The sequence below is a fragment of the Lynx canadensis genome, chromosome D1 (genome assembly GCF_007474595.2).
Source record: "Lynx canadensis isolate LIC74 chromosome D1, mLynCan4.pri.v2, whole genome shotgun sequence".
NCBI classification, from domain to species: Eukaryota; Metazoa; Chordata; class Mammalia; order Carnivora; family Felidae; genus Lynx; species Lynx canadensis.
Genome location: NC_044312.2, coordinates 114,246,004 through 114,258,740, shown reverse-complemented (window position 1 = coordinate 114,258,740; position 12,737 = coordinate 114,246,004). Strand labels below are relative to the sequence as shown.

The 12,737-nt window shown below is 69.7% G+C and overlaps 2 protein-coding genes across 5 annotated transcripts in view; both read left to right on the top strand.

Moving 5' to 3' along the window:
* Positions 1–465: 465 nt before the first annotated feature.
* TNNI2 (troponin I2, fast skeletal type) lies at positions 466–3,040 on the top strand. The gene is made up of 8 exons (XM_030331380.1): positions 466–542; positions 1,168–1,197; positions 1,383–1,389; positions 1,934–1,975; positions 2,073–2,201; positions 2,325–2,414; positions 2,531–2,707; positions 2,854–3,040. The coding sequence occupies exons 2-8, from the start codon at positions 1,190–1,192 to the stop codon at positions 2,947–2,949; spliced, it is 549 nt and encodes a 182-aa protein (XP_030187240.1). The 5' UTR covers positions 466–542; positions 1,168–1,189; the 3' UTR covers positions 2,950–3,040.
* A 7,812-nt stretch (positions 3,041–10,852) lies between these two features.
* Positions 10,853–12,737, top strand: part of LSP1 (lymphocyte specific protein 1) — a 42,283-nt gene continuing 40,398 nt past the window's right edge. For 3 of the 4 annotated variants that reach the window (XM_030331357.1, XM_030331355.1, XM_030331354.1), the window contains exons 1-2: positions 10,855–10,998; positions 12,224–12,463. In XM_030331357.1, coding sequence (XP_030187217.1) covers positions 12,396–12,463 — 68 coding nt within the window. In that variant the 5' untranslated portion in view covers positions 10,855–10,998; positions 12,224–12,395. Of the gene's footprint in view, positions 10,999–12,223; positions 12,464–12,737 lie in introns of all 4 variants that reach the window. The other variant, XM_030331356.1, reaches the window with a different exon arrangement.

Genomic DNA, 12,737 nt, shown 5'->3' with positions numbered 1-12,737 from the left:
TGGGGAAAGGAAGGGATGTGGCCAGCTCGTGCCTGAGATGCCCGGCCCGGCTGGGAGGCAGCAGTGAGATGCAGGGCACTGCTCCCTCCAGGAAGCCTGCCGCCCGGGGGAAACCACAGTGTGGACCCTGACTTAGGACCAGAGTGACCCCTCAGCTGACCTCGAGCCGTGTGCCCCGAGGTGGCCCGGCGAGGCCAAGTACAGCTGACCGCAGGCTCCTTGCAAGAACAAGGGAGGCTTCTCGAACTCGTCACTGAGCTCTAAATAGAGCAACCCAACCTCGGTGCACACACCCCCCCCCCCCCCCCCCCACCACCGCCAAGACTTCTTGGACTGGATGACAGCACGCGGCTGGGCCGGGCCAGGCGGCCTGGGCAGGTGGGGAGGCCCCTGTGCCCCCATTGGTCTGAGGAGGGCTCCATGCCCTTTCTGAGCAGGGGCCCAGCCTGGGGGAGGCCATTTATACCCCTCCCCCTGGGCCCACCAGCCCAACTTGCCGCTGCGGCCTGACCTCGCTCCTCACGCTGCTGCTCAGACACTAGGTGAGGCCAGCCCGGACGGCAGAGGCCAGGACAGGCACTTCCGGAGCTTGTTTGCAGGATGAGGTCCCTGCGTGGGGGCCTGGGGGCTGGGGGCCGCCTCCAGCAGCCCTCTCTCGGGGGCTTGCACGGTGTGGGGCGTGAGCCGGAGATGCGTCGGGGGACGGCCTGGGGGCGGCAGGGGTCGCGGACGGCCCCCCCCCCCCCCCCCGATCAGCAGGCCTCACTCTTGGGTGGGACACCAGGAGGAGATCTGACGGGTCGAGGGACCCCAGGCCAAAGCGGGGAGTGGTTTCTCGCATGCACTTGGGCCCAAAGCCGAAGGAGCAGAGCTAAAATTAGCTGGATGGCTCTGGTGGCCACCTGCGCTGGCCCGTCCCACCCCTCCCTCAGGGACAGCTGCGGCCACTCCGGGCCCTGCCTGGGACATTCTGGGAACACTTTCTCCTCTTCTCACCCTGGCAATTCCAAGACAGAGCCTCAAGGAGGTCGGAGCGGGGGCAGGGCAACGGGCAGGCTTGGTGTGAGGCCTGCCCCCACCCCCACCCCCACCCCCAACCTGGGCAGCCGGTGTCCACGGCAGGACAGGAGCCACCGCCCTCACACCTCGGCCTTTTCTCTCCCACAGGCTCTAAGCCCAGGACTTCAGGATGGGGGAGTAAGTGCCATCCAAGCCCGGGGCCCCTGCCACCCCTGCCCTCCCCCACCACGGGGTGGGGGGGTCTCCACAGCGCCCCAGCCCCCGCCCTGGCCCCCTCCCACTCCCACCTGCCCCCACGCTGCCTCGTCCACGCCCTGACCTCTGTCTTCTCTCCCCCCATCCCACCTGCACTCTCGGGACAGTGAGGAGGTGAGTACCTACTTGGGGGGGGGGGGGCATGAGACACAGAGGGGATGGGACCCCCTACTTGGGATAGATCAAAGGTCAGAGCTCGAGGGAAGCTGCCCAGCCCTCCCCCCACGAACGAGCCCCACCCAGCCACCAGGACAGGGGCGAAAACAGGAAGTGGCTGCCAGTGCCTCGTGGGGCAGGGGAAGTGAGACTGTGGCCAGGTCACCAGAATCGCTTCTTATTCCCGATTGCCACCCCCCCGCCCCCCCCCCCACCACAGCCCTGGCCCTGTAGGGATGCCCCGCACCTCCCACTTCTCCCCTCCCCTTAACCTTTGAACCCGGCCTGCCACCTGGGTACAGGTGTCCTGGGCCCGGCCCCCCCACCGGGGGGCCTCGGGAGCCCCGGTGTCCAGCTGCCTCCTGGACAGGGCCCACCGGCCCGGTGTCCAGCTGCCTCCTGGACAGGGCCCACCGGCCTGGGGCGGGCTGAGCGGGAGGGGATGTGGTGGTGCTGGGGACTGGGCTGGCCCTGACGCTGCCCCCTCCCCCTTGCCCCACAGAAACGCAACAGGGCCATCACGGCCCGGAGACAGCACCTGAAGGTAGGCGCTGGCCCAGAGAGGGCCGTCCCGGGGTCTGCGCGGGGCGAGGCCCCCACAGCCCCTCACTGGCCTGCCCCCCCCGCCCCGCCCCCTGCAGAGCGTGATGCTCCAGATCGCGGCCACCGAGCTGGAGAAGGAGGAGAGTCGCCGTGAGACTGAGAAGCAGAACTACCTGTCTGAGCACTGCCCCCCACTGCACGTCCCTGGCTCCATGTCTGAAGTGCAGGTACCCTCCCCTGGCGGCGCCCCTGCCTGCTGCCTCGGTCTCCCCACCGGTCAAGAGAGGGGGCAGGGCAGGTGGAGGTCGGGGGGGGGCAGCGGCCCGCCCACCCGCTGCCCCCACCCCCAGGAGCTCTGCAAACAGCTGCACGCCAAGATCGACGCGGCCGAGGAGGAGAAGTATGACATGGAAATAAGGGTCCAGAAGAGCAGCAAGGAGGTGAGCGGCCGGTGGGGGGGGGGGGGAGGGCCGGACGCGGCGAGGGGCGCCCTGGCCGGGAGGGGGCGGGGGGCCCGGCCAGCGCGGGCTCCCACCCAGCCCTTCCCCGCCGGCAGCTGGAGGACATGAACCAGAAGCTGTTCGACCTGAGAGGCAAGTTCAAGAGGCCCCCGCTGAGACGGGTGCGCATGTCGGCTGACGCCATGCTCAAGGCGCTGCTGGGCTCCAAGCACAAGGTGTGCATGGACCTTCGGGCCAACCTGAAGCAGGTCAAGAAGGAGGACACCGAGAAGGTACGCGGCGGCCCGGCCCCAGGCCCCCGGGGTGTCTGCGGGGGGGCTCGACCGCGCTGCCCGCCTCGGGGGCGGGGGGGGGGCGACAGGGATGCTAAGGGGTGACGCACAGCCTCCTCCTGAGCCCTGTCCTGGCCCGTCCCCAGGAGCGGGACCTGCGCGACGTGGGCGACTGGCGGAAGAACATCGAGGAGAAGTCTGGCATGGAGGGCAGGAAGAAGATGTTCGAGTCCGAGTCCTAGGCCGCCGGTGCCCCACCAGGGCCCGGAGCTCCCGGCGCAGTGAGGGAGGATGGGGCTCGTCTAAGTGCTCAATAAAGGATTCCAATCCCCATGGCTGGTCTGGTCTGGTCCTGCGCAGCCTCACTGCCCACCGACCGCCTCGGGCGCCCAGCAGACTGTTGTGTGCGGGGGGGTGCTGGCCCAGGGTGGGTTGGTGTGGTCAGTGGTGAGCGGTCCGTCCCCGCTGTTCCCCAAGACCTGCCCTGGACTCGCCCGCCCCGGGAGGGCTTGGGGGCAGATGGCCTGGGCCGCGTCGGAGCCACGGTGGCGGAGAAGAGATCATTTGTCCGTTTGCATGGCATCATCAGGGGGCCTGCCAGGCCCAGGGACCCTCTGTGTGGCATGATTGCACGCGACGTGGGCGGCCCCCATCCCTCCCATGGGGGACTCTTGGGCACAGTCCCGGCTCAGACTGCCCTCCCGGGGTGGCTCGTGCCTGTCCAGCAGGGACGCACCGGGGCTGGGGTCCATGCTCCCGCCTGGGGGCTGATGGCAGGCCCACCTGGCCCCCACGGCAGGCCCGGCGACAGGGCTCACGCTGCGTCTGCTCCCCCCTCCCAAGGCCTTGGCCCACCTCACAACGTCAAAGGAGGCCGTCCCTGACAGGCCCTGAAGAGGACGGTCACGGCAAGGCCACGGCTGTCCCACCTCCTCTGTGGGGAGTGACACGGTGACCCGCCAAGGTCTGAACACCCGAATGTTTGGAGGGGTACCCAGGAGAGATGCCAGGGGAGGCCAGGCCACCCACCCTGCCCTTGGGGGAGCTCCCCAAAGGCCCTCCCAGCTCGGACACCCGTGCACGGCCCCCAGCTCCAGCTCCGGCAGGATGTTGGGGGCCAAGGCACTCCCCACGCAGAGCTGAGAGTGGGCAAGGCAGGCAGTGAATTCAAAGAACAGTTTCGGTGGCCGGATAGAGGGATAGGGGCAGCGCCCCACCGCACACCCGACAGAGTGACCCGGGCAGCTGTCCAGGGGCCCTGCCTACCAGGAGGGCCGTCGGGAGGCAGGGACACCCGGCTCCCCCGAGACTCAACATCCTGGTTTGGGAAGACTCACCATGTGGAGAAATGATGGTTTTTTGGGGGGTTTTTTTAGTCAAGGAAATGTCGAACACACAGTCCCAGGTAGTGACCCCCTGGGTGGGAGGGTGATGGGAGGGGCCACGCAGGGACAGATGCCGTGACTCGGGCTGGGAAGAAGATTCGTGGGTGTTTGTTACAACAGGCAAATGGGACAAGGAGCAAACATCACAGCTAGCCCCACGCGCCCTCTCCGCACGCGGCCGGGCTGTCCTGGTGTCCCCCAAAAGACGCACAGCCTTGGACGGGGATGTCTGTGAAGCCCGTGGCCGGCCCAGCACCCGGCACACAGAGGGGGCTCTGCATTCTAGAAAGATCTCCACGGGTGGAGAACAGGCAGTCCAGGAGTGAGGCTGGAGTGGGGGAGGGCACAGGAACCACAGCCATCTCCCGGGAGGGAGGGAGGGGAGAGGGATGGGAGATGCTTAAGAGACAGAGTCCCGGAGGGGGATGGGAACAGGCGGGGGGGGGGGGCTGCTCCCCAGGGAGGGGGCTCTGAGCAAATGAGGGGCCGGCTCTCAGCTGTGGGTTTGCTGGACGCAGGGGTCTGGGCTGGAGATGAGGGTCCGGGCATCCTCAGAAATGAGTGTTGGGGGACCCCCAACAATGGGCAGGCGGGGGAGGGGAGGAGAACGCTGCTCCTGGAGGCCCGGGCCGGAAGCTGCCCAGGAAGGACCCCGGAAGCGAGGAGCAGGGCGCCAAAGGTACGGCGGCCGTGGCCTGCCATGTCGGTGATGCTGGAGGTCGGGGTGTGGATGAAGCCCCAGGAAGCCCCAGGGGACCTCAGCTGGGAGAGGTGAGGAGGGGGAGCATGGCAGGCAGCCCAGGAGGTCAAGGGCGGGAGGGCGTGGGGGGGGGGCGAGGCTGGTGCGCGTGCAGGTGGGCTTGTGTGCGCCTGTGTGAGGCAGGTCCGTGCCCACAGCTCTCTCCCCGCCCTCGACACCATCCTCCACGGAGGGCTTCCTGGAGGAGGCGCTGAGCCAGGGCTGGGGTGCCAGACAAACCCACATACAGCAAAATAACTCAGGGAGCAGGTCGCAAGGATGCAGACCGGCAGGTGTGCGGGGGGGGGGGGGGGGGGGGCGTCTCCAGGAAGCAGGCCCCCTTGGTCTTTCCGGCCGAGGAGCTGAGGGGGGGGCAGATGTGCCCGTGTTCCGTGTATCGTCACCCTTGAAACCTTTCTGTAAGTTTGGAATAATTTCTCCAAAGTTAAACTTTTCCTTGACCATCGAAACAATAAAATTCCCGAGCAACCGTGAAAACAGATGAGGTGGAATCCACCAAGATGCGTGGACCAGGTGTTGGATGTGGAGACACGGGCGTGGACAGGCGGGGCGAGCACTGGGGGCACAGGGCAGGCCCGGGGGACCTCGCACCCCTCCCGGGCCGGGCAGGGACCGCGGGGCGGGCCCGGGGGACCCCGCACCCCTCCCGGGCCGGGCAGGGACCGCGGGGCGGGCCCGGGGGACCCCGCACCCCTCCCGGGGCCAGCCAGGGACCGCGGGGCGGGCTCGGGGGACCCCGCACCCCTCCCGGGCCGGGCAGGGACCGCGGGGCGGGCCCGGGGGACCCCGCACCCCTCCCGGGCCGGGCATGGACCGCAGGGCGGGCCCGGGGGACCCCGCACCCCTCCCGGGCCGGGCATGGACCGCAGGGCGGGCCCGGGGGACCCCGCACCCCTCCCGGGCCGGGCATGGACCGCAGGGCGGGCCCGGGGGACCCCCACACCCCTCCCGGGCTGGCCAGGGACCGCAGGGAGGGCCTAGGGGACCCCGCACCCCTCCCGGGGCCGGGCAGGGACCGCTGGGCGGGCCCGGGGGACCCCCGCACCCCTCCCGGGGCCGGGCAGGGACCGCAGGGCGGGCCTGGGGGACCCCGCACCCCTCCCGGGGCCGGGCAGGGACCGCTGCGGGCCCGGGGGGACCCCCGCACCCCTCCCGGGGCCGGAAGGACCGCTGGGCGGGCCCGGGGGACCCCCGCACCCCTCCCGGGGCCGGGCAGGGACCGCGGGGCGGGCCTGGGGGACCCCCGCACCCCTCCCGGGGCCGGGCAGGGACCGCGGGGCGGGCCTGGGGGACCCCGCACCCCTCCCGGGCCGGGCAGGGACCGCGGGGCGGGCCCGGGGGACCCCCGCACCCCTCCCGGGCCGGGTATGGACCGCGGGGCAGGCCCGGGGGACCCCCGCACCCCTCCCGGGCCGGGCAGGGACCACAGAGTGGGCCCGGGGGACCCCGCACCCCTCCCGGGGCCGGGCAGGGACCGCAGGGCGGGCCCGGGGGACCCTAGCACCCCTCAGGGGCCGGGAAGGGACCGCAGGGTGGGCCCGGGGGACCCCCGCACCCCTCCCGGGGCCAGCCAGGGACCGCTGGGCGGGCTCGGGGGACCCCCGCACCCCTCCCGGGCCTGGCAGGGACCGCAGGGCGGGCCCGGGGGACCCCGCACCCCTCCCGGGGCCGGGCAGGGACCGCAGGGCGGGCCCGGGGGACCCCCGCACCCCTCCCGGGGCCGGGCAGGGACGGCAGGGACCGCAGGGCGGGCCTGGGGCGGGCGTGGCCCAGGGGCTTCCCAGTTGATGGGACTGGCCCAGACTCAGAGGGATCTCCCCTCCACCCCTGCCCTGCCGGCCAAGGGGAAGCCCGAGTGGGACCCTGGGCCCAGAGTTCCTCTGTGAGCAAGCATCCCCTGCTGAGGCCCACCCCTCTCCCCGGCCAGCCTTGCCCCGGTGACCTGTCCCCTCTTTGGTCCCTGAGCACCAGCTCTCTGGGTCCAGACCTGCCTTTGTGCCTTGTGAGGCCTCCGGGTCCTCTGCTGTTCAGTTTCTGCCTCCCTGACACCCCCTGGCCAGCTGCTGGGACTCAGTTTCCCCGACAATAATGGGAGAAGAGAATGCCCACCTCATTGGATGGCCGGATGGGGAAGGACCAGCGCGTGTTCCCAGCCTCACACATGTCACATCTGCCTCAGTACTGGGCCTGGAAGCATGTCTGGGCTGTCCCTCGGCTGCCCGCCCCCCCAACCCCCCGACCTTCAGTTTCCCTCAAGTCACTTCCTCCAGGAAGACCTCCATGATCCGTCAGGCCCCAGGGCCCGGCACGTCTGGGCCTAGACGGCCATCACTAGAGGGGAGGGAGGCCGTCGGGTGGGGACGGGACTTTGGGCGCCCCCTGCCCCCCCATCTCTTAGCCACGCCCATCACCAACGTCCTTACTGGAAGGGTCCCGGCCCACGGGAGACCCTCCATCCAGACAGCTTCTCCCCCCAGTGCCCACCTCGGTCCCCCGGGACCCTCCACCTCTGAGCCCCTCCAGGCCGTGCTCGGGGAGAGGGCCCTCCTGCCCCGCACCCCCCCCCCCTGCTCTGGAGGGGATTGCTGGCAACTCCAGGTGCAGATCAGTACCGGCCCACCTCCCAGCCGCCCCACCAGGCCCTTCCAGGACCCCCAGTGACCTGGGCCCACGTCACCCAAACCAGAGGCTCCAGCACCAGGCTCTCACCTTCTTCCCCGGGGCCTTTCCTAACTATAAAATGGAATAAGGGGACCCCCCTGATGGCCAGTGGCCCCTCCTCACCTGCCTGTCTACCCATCTTCCCCTGGGGTCCCTCCAGCCTGTCCGCCCCCGGCTGCCTTTCAGACTCCCTGTCCCCTCCCGCCCCCAGGCCGCACCTGTGCCTACCTCTTCCTCACGATCCTCATGCCGGGACTCCAGGACCCAGCTCCTTGCGATGGGGGGAGGCGGACGGAGCTGCCCCCGCACCCCCCACGGCACACCCCCCAAATGTCTGTGGACGCCCCCGGGACGCTGGGGCGGAGGGACATCGACCCGCCCCCACCCGTGGGCGCTCAGCGTGTCTACACCACCACCCCCGGACACCTTTGCTTGGCTTTCCCTCCCGGCCTCCAGCCCGGGAAATCCGCATCCAGAATCCTCTCCCGTTCCGACCCTCCCTGCTCCCTGCCTGAGCGTGTTGACCGCACCATCTGGACCCCCAGCGCATCCTGGGCACCCCAGCTTCTCACTGTCTCACCCCGGGGCTCGTAGGGGGCTGACGTAGGACCTGCCGGCTGCCAGGACACTGCTGCCTCTCCCTCCTGGGCGTGCAGCTTGAGGACCGGTGACGCCCTGACGCTGAGCTCTCGGTGGCGCGTGTGCATCCAGCCGGGCCCCTGGCCCCCCAGCCCTCCTCACGGTCTCCCGGCCCCTCCCCTGCCGCTGGGCAAGGAGCGCCAGCCGGGGACCCTGAGGCCCTCAGGGAGGAGAAGCCTGGGGTCCTGGGACAGCCGCGGAGACCCCTCCCCAACACCGCGGCCCCAGAGTTGGGCGGAGTGAGGGCGGAGCCCCCGGGGCTGTTTGTTTCAGCAGCTGCTCCGCTTTCCTGAGCAACAGGTCCCTGCGTCGGTGTCCTGGGGCCACACGAGGAAGGCCCACACACGGGGCTCACACCGCAGACGGTCACCGTCCCCCATCCTGGCGGCCGGAGCCCGAGGTCCAGGCGTGGGCGGGGCTGGGTCCCTCCAAGCCCCTCTCCTTGTGTGTGGCCGGCCGTCCTCCCCCTGTGTCCTCGCGGGGTCGTCCCTCCGTGCGTGTCTGTGTCCCGATCCCCTCTTCTTACAAGGACACCGGTCACACGGGACCAGGGCCCACCCCGGTGGCCCCGTGTTACCTTGATCACCTACAAGGCCCCGTCTCCTGTGCGGCCCTGCTCCCAGGCCCGAGCTCATAGGGACACGGCGGAGCCCACGACCCTCTCCAGCCCACCCTGTCCTCTCATTCTCAGTGTCCCCTCCTGAACTCTCAGAGCACCCTTCCCACTGCCCCACACGGCTCGCCCCCAATCCTCTGCCCACACTGCTCCGGCCCTGGGCGCTGGCACGTGCTGGCACTCCCTCCCCCTGAGCTCAGGCCCCCGCGGGCCTCCTCACACACCCCTGCGCTCCGCCAGCTCCCCGATTCTGACCAACCAGCTGTCCTTTCTGGCCTGCCCTGCCCTGCGTGTAGACGGCTTCTCCATTCCTGACCTCTCCTGCTCACTCACTCCGTCCGTCCTCCCAGCCCCTCTCCAGCATCCTGTCACTCAATGTCACTTGAGCGTGTGGTCCTGATGCTGTCTTCCCTGGGGAACCTGTCCCACCTGGGCCTTTGAGGTCACTTTGCCCGCGGCCCCAGCTGCCCCTGGACGGTTCGCCAGGGTGGCCCGCAGACCCTGCGGAGTCAGTGCACCCCCCCCCCCACCGTGTCCCTCTGCACTGCCCGCCCTGCACAGACCTCCCCCTGGCCCCGGCCTCAGGGCTCTGTGTGCCGCTCGGCTCAGTGCCCGAGCCAGGAGCCCGCCTGGAGCCCACCGCCCGCCAGCAGCGCTCACTCAGGCCCAGCCTCGGGCCGGCTTATGGCCTCACTTGACCACCCGCTGTGCCACTGGCCCGCGCACATGTGTGCAGGCGCCAGGATGGACGAGGCAAGGCGTCCGCCTCTCAAGTTCCATTGCCGAATGACCCCAAGGGACCCAAAGAGGGAGCGTCCGTTTCTCAGCAGACCCCTCTCGTCAGAGCAGGGCGCGGGCGGCACTGCGGGTCCCCGGGAGGCCTCGCCCCATCCTCGCCCCCCTGTCCCTGCCGAACGGCGAGGAGGGCCCTCGAGGAGCCGCCGGTGAAGGGAGGTGTGGGAGCCCCGGCGGCCGGGGCTGGACGGTCCAGGGCATTTTCAGCTTTATCTGTTCAAAGCCTGGAGAGGTTTGGGTGCGAGCACGTAGAAGGGTGCTGGCCCGGGAGGGAGTCTGACCCGAGGTTCTGGCAGAGGAGCTAAGGGGCAGGGTTGGGGCAGAGCAGGGGGGCTGAGCGGGGGGCAGAAGAAGGGACTGAGCAGGGGGGCAGAACAGGGAGGCAGAGCAGGGGGACAGACTGGGAGGCAAAGGAGGGGGCAGAGGAGGGGTGCAGAGGAGGGGGCTGAGCAGGGGGCAGAGGAGGGGGAAGAGGAGGGGGCAGAGCAGGGGGCAGAGGAGGGGGCAGAGCAGGGAGGCAGAGCAGGGGGACAGACTGGGAGGCAGAGGAGGGGGCAGAGGAGGGGTGCAGAGCAGGGGAGCCGAGCGGGGGGTAGAGCAGGGGGCCAGGGGGGCAGAGCAGGGGGCAGAGGAGGGGGCAGAGGAGGGGGGCAGAGGAGGGGGGCAGAGCAGGGGGCAGAGCAGGGGGCAGAGCAGGGGGCTGAGCAGGGGGCTGAGCAGGGGGACAGAGCTCAGGACTGCAGGTGGTTCCAGACGAGAGTCCCCCCTGTGCTGGCTTCTGCGTCTTCCTTCGAGTGCGGGCGACGAGGAGGGAGGCCTGGGGTGACCCTGGGAGGGGCGACCGCATCTGGGCTCCTTCAGCACTCTGCGGCCCGCAGCCCCCCCACCCCCGCCCCTGGAGGATGCGCCTGCCTCCCAGCCCCCCGGGGCCCATCGGGGCTCGACGGCAGGGGGCGGACGGCTGGCACAAAGACCCGCAGCCAGGGCGGCTTAAACAGCAGGAACTGGTGTCCCCCAGTCCCCTCTCCAGGCGTGGGCAGGTGGGTTCCCTCCGAGGCGGTGAGGGAGAGTCTGTTCCGGGTCCGTCTCCCCCCCCCCATCCTGCGGCTTCCTGCCTTGTTTGAAGCTCCCCGGCTGGTAGACGCACCCCCACCTCTGCCTCCGCGTCCTCACGTGGCCTCGCCCTGCGTGCGAGTCTCACTCAAATTTCCTCTTTTTATAAGAACACAGTCTCATGGGACGAGGGGCCCACCCTGACGACCTCATCCTCACTCATTACATCTGCAAGGACCCTTTCTCCACATCAGGTCCCACTGTGAGGTCCGGGGTGTGGGGGACACAGTTTCCCCCCCGCAGGAGGGAGCGGGTGCCTCTGGGCCTTTGAGGACGGGCGTGGGCAGGGGACGCCAGCAGCCCGCGAGGGCCCTGGGGTCCGGTGAGCGTCCAGAGGGTCACAAGGGCCAGGGCCTGAGGGGTCCGGCAGGTCAGGGCGGCGCCCCCCTCGGCCCTGCTTTCAAGCTCCCAAAAAGTCTCCCTTTTGACATTCTTAATAGCGTTTGACCCAGAGGCCCCGCCTTTTCACGCCGCACCAGGACCGTGAATCGGGGGACAGCGGTGGCGGCCGGAAGCCATGTCTTGGGAGGGGCACCCGGCCTCTATCTGCCCTCACCATTCCTGGCAAGGCCCCTAAATTTCCCAGCTGTGATGTTGGGGCCGACCTCACCGTAGGGGCAGAGGAAGGACCAAATGGCGGGCCGATCCGGGGTGGCCCGTGTCCCTGGGGATGCTGGCCGCAATGCTGAGGCCCAGCCCCCACTCGGACGGACGTCCAGCCACTGCAACCTGGTCCGTGGCAGGACAGCGAGAGTGACCCTGGGAACCACAGGGGGGACGGGGGAGGCAGCAGGCTGAGAGCTCCCGGTGGCCCTGCGCAGTCCTGGTGCGGGACCCCCTTCACAGTGTTGAATGGGGAGGCTCCTCGGTGCGTGTGGGTGGGGACGAGGGCGCCTCACCGCCTCCCAGTCGGCTTGTCCCTTGGCCAGGCCCCACCCTGAAGCATGAACACTCTGGGGGCGCTACTGCCCTCCCCGCCTCCCTGGGGAGCCCCTACGCCCCCACCTCCAGGGCCTGGTGACGCTGCTGGTGCCAAGTCAGCTCCAAGCTCCCTGAGTATGGGGGCGAGGAGACCGGGAGGGGCAGCAGGAGACCGGGGAACCCAGCAGCTCAGGGAAGTAAAGGAAGCAGGGGTGTGCCGCGCGGGGCATTTCTGCAGGGCCCCAGCGGTCAGTGGCCTGAAGAGCTCAGACCAGTCGGGGGGCCCGAGGCGTGGCCTCGAGAGGCTCGGAGAACAGGTGCATCTGTGCTCCGCTCCCGGGAGGCTTCCGTCCAGAGAGATGATGCTTATCGTGGAGGCTTGGGGGCCGGACCCGTGTCCTGGCGCTTATGCACGGCCTGCCGCGCCCAGACTTCCATCCAGGACCGTGGGGGATTCAGGAGCCCACGGGGGCTCCCCGACAGGCGCCCCGACACTGTCTGGCCCGTGCACGCACTGCTGCCTTCCCGGGGCCCCTCTCTGTCACCGCTGGCCCTTGCAACTTGCTTAACACTTCCTGATGACTGGTTGGTTTTTTTTTTTTTTTTCTCTTCTCTTGCATCAACAGATTAAAAAACAACACCCCAACCCCAGCCCCAGTGCCCTTCAAACCTCAACCTGCAGCCGGAAGGGGGAAGTGAAACCCAGCTGGGGGAGGGGGACTCTGGGACCAGCCGTCTGAGGGAGCAGCGGCAGCCACAGGCACACGCACAGCCCCAAGCGGCCCGGACCCCGGCCCGATGGCAGAGGCTCCGAGCCACCCTGGCTCCGAGGAGCAGGAGGCGCTACTGGTGGACAAAGACGCCGGGTAAGAGTCGTTCAGAGCGCACGGGAGAGTTCGCTTTCACACTGGGGGACGCTTAATCTGGGGGTGGATGGGGCCACCGGGACTTGGGGCAGCAGGCGGCTGCAGGGTACTTCCCGGGGTCCCCGTCTCACCCCGCGGTGGGTGCGTGTCTCTCCAGTCGGCCTCTGTAGCCGGGCTTCGGCGGGAGAGGCCGGCTTCGCGCCCCAGCCGCTGGGATGCTGACCCAGGACGCGGAGGCCCGGACCCCCGAGGCGGGGACTCAGGGCCTCACCCC

Bases quoted from the DNA above. Each gene is read 5' to 3' on its own strand.
- TNNI2 (XM_030331380.1), top strand. The intron at 2,415-2,530 runs GTGAGCGGCCGG...CCCCGCCGGCAG, and splicing joins TCCAGAAGAGCAGCAAGGAG to CTGGAGGACATGAACCAGAA. The intron at 2,708-2,853 runs GTACGCGGCGGC...GCCCGTCCCCAG, and splicing joins AGAAGGAGGACACCGAGAAG to GAGCGGGACCTGCGCGACGT.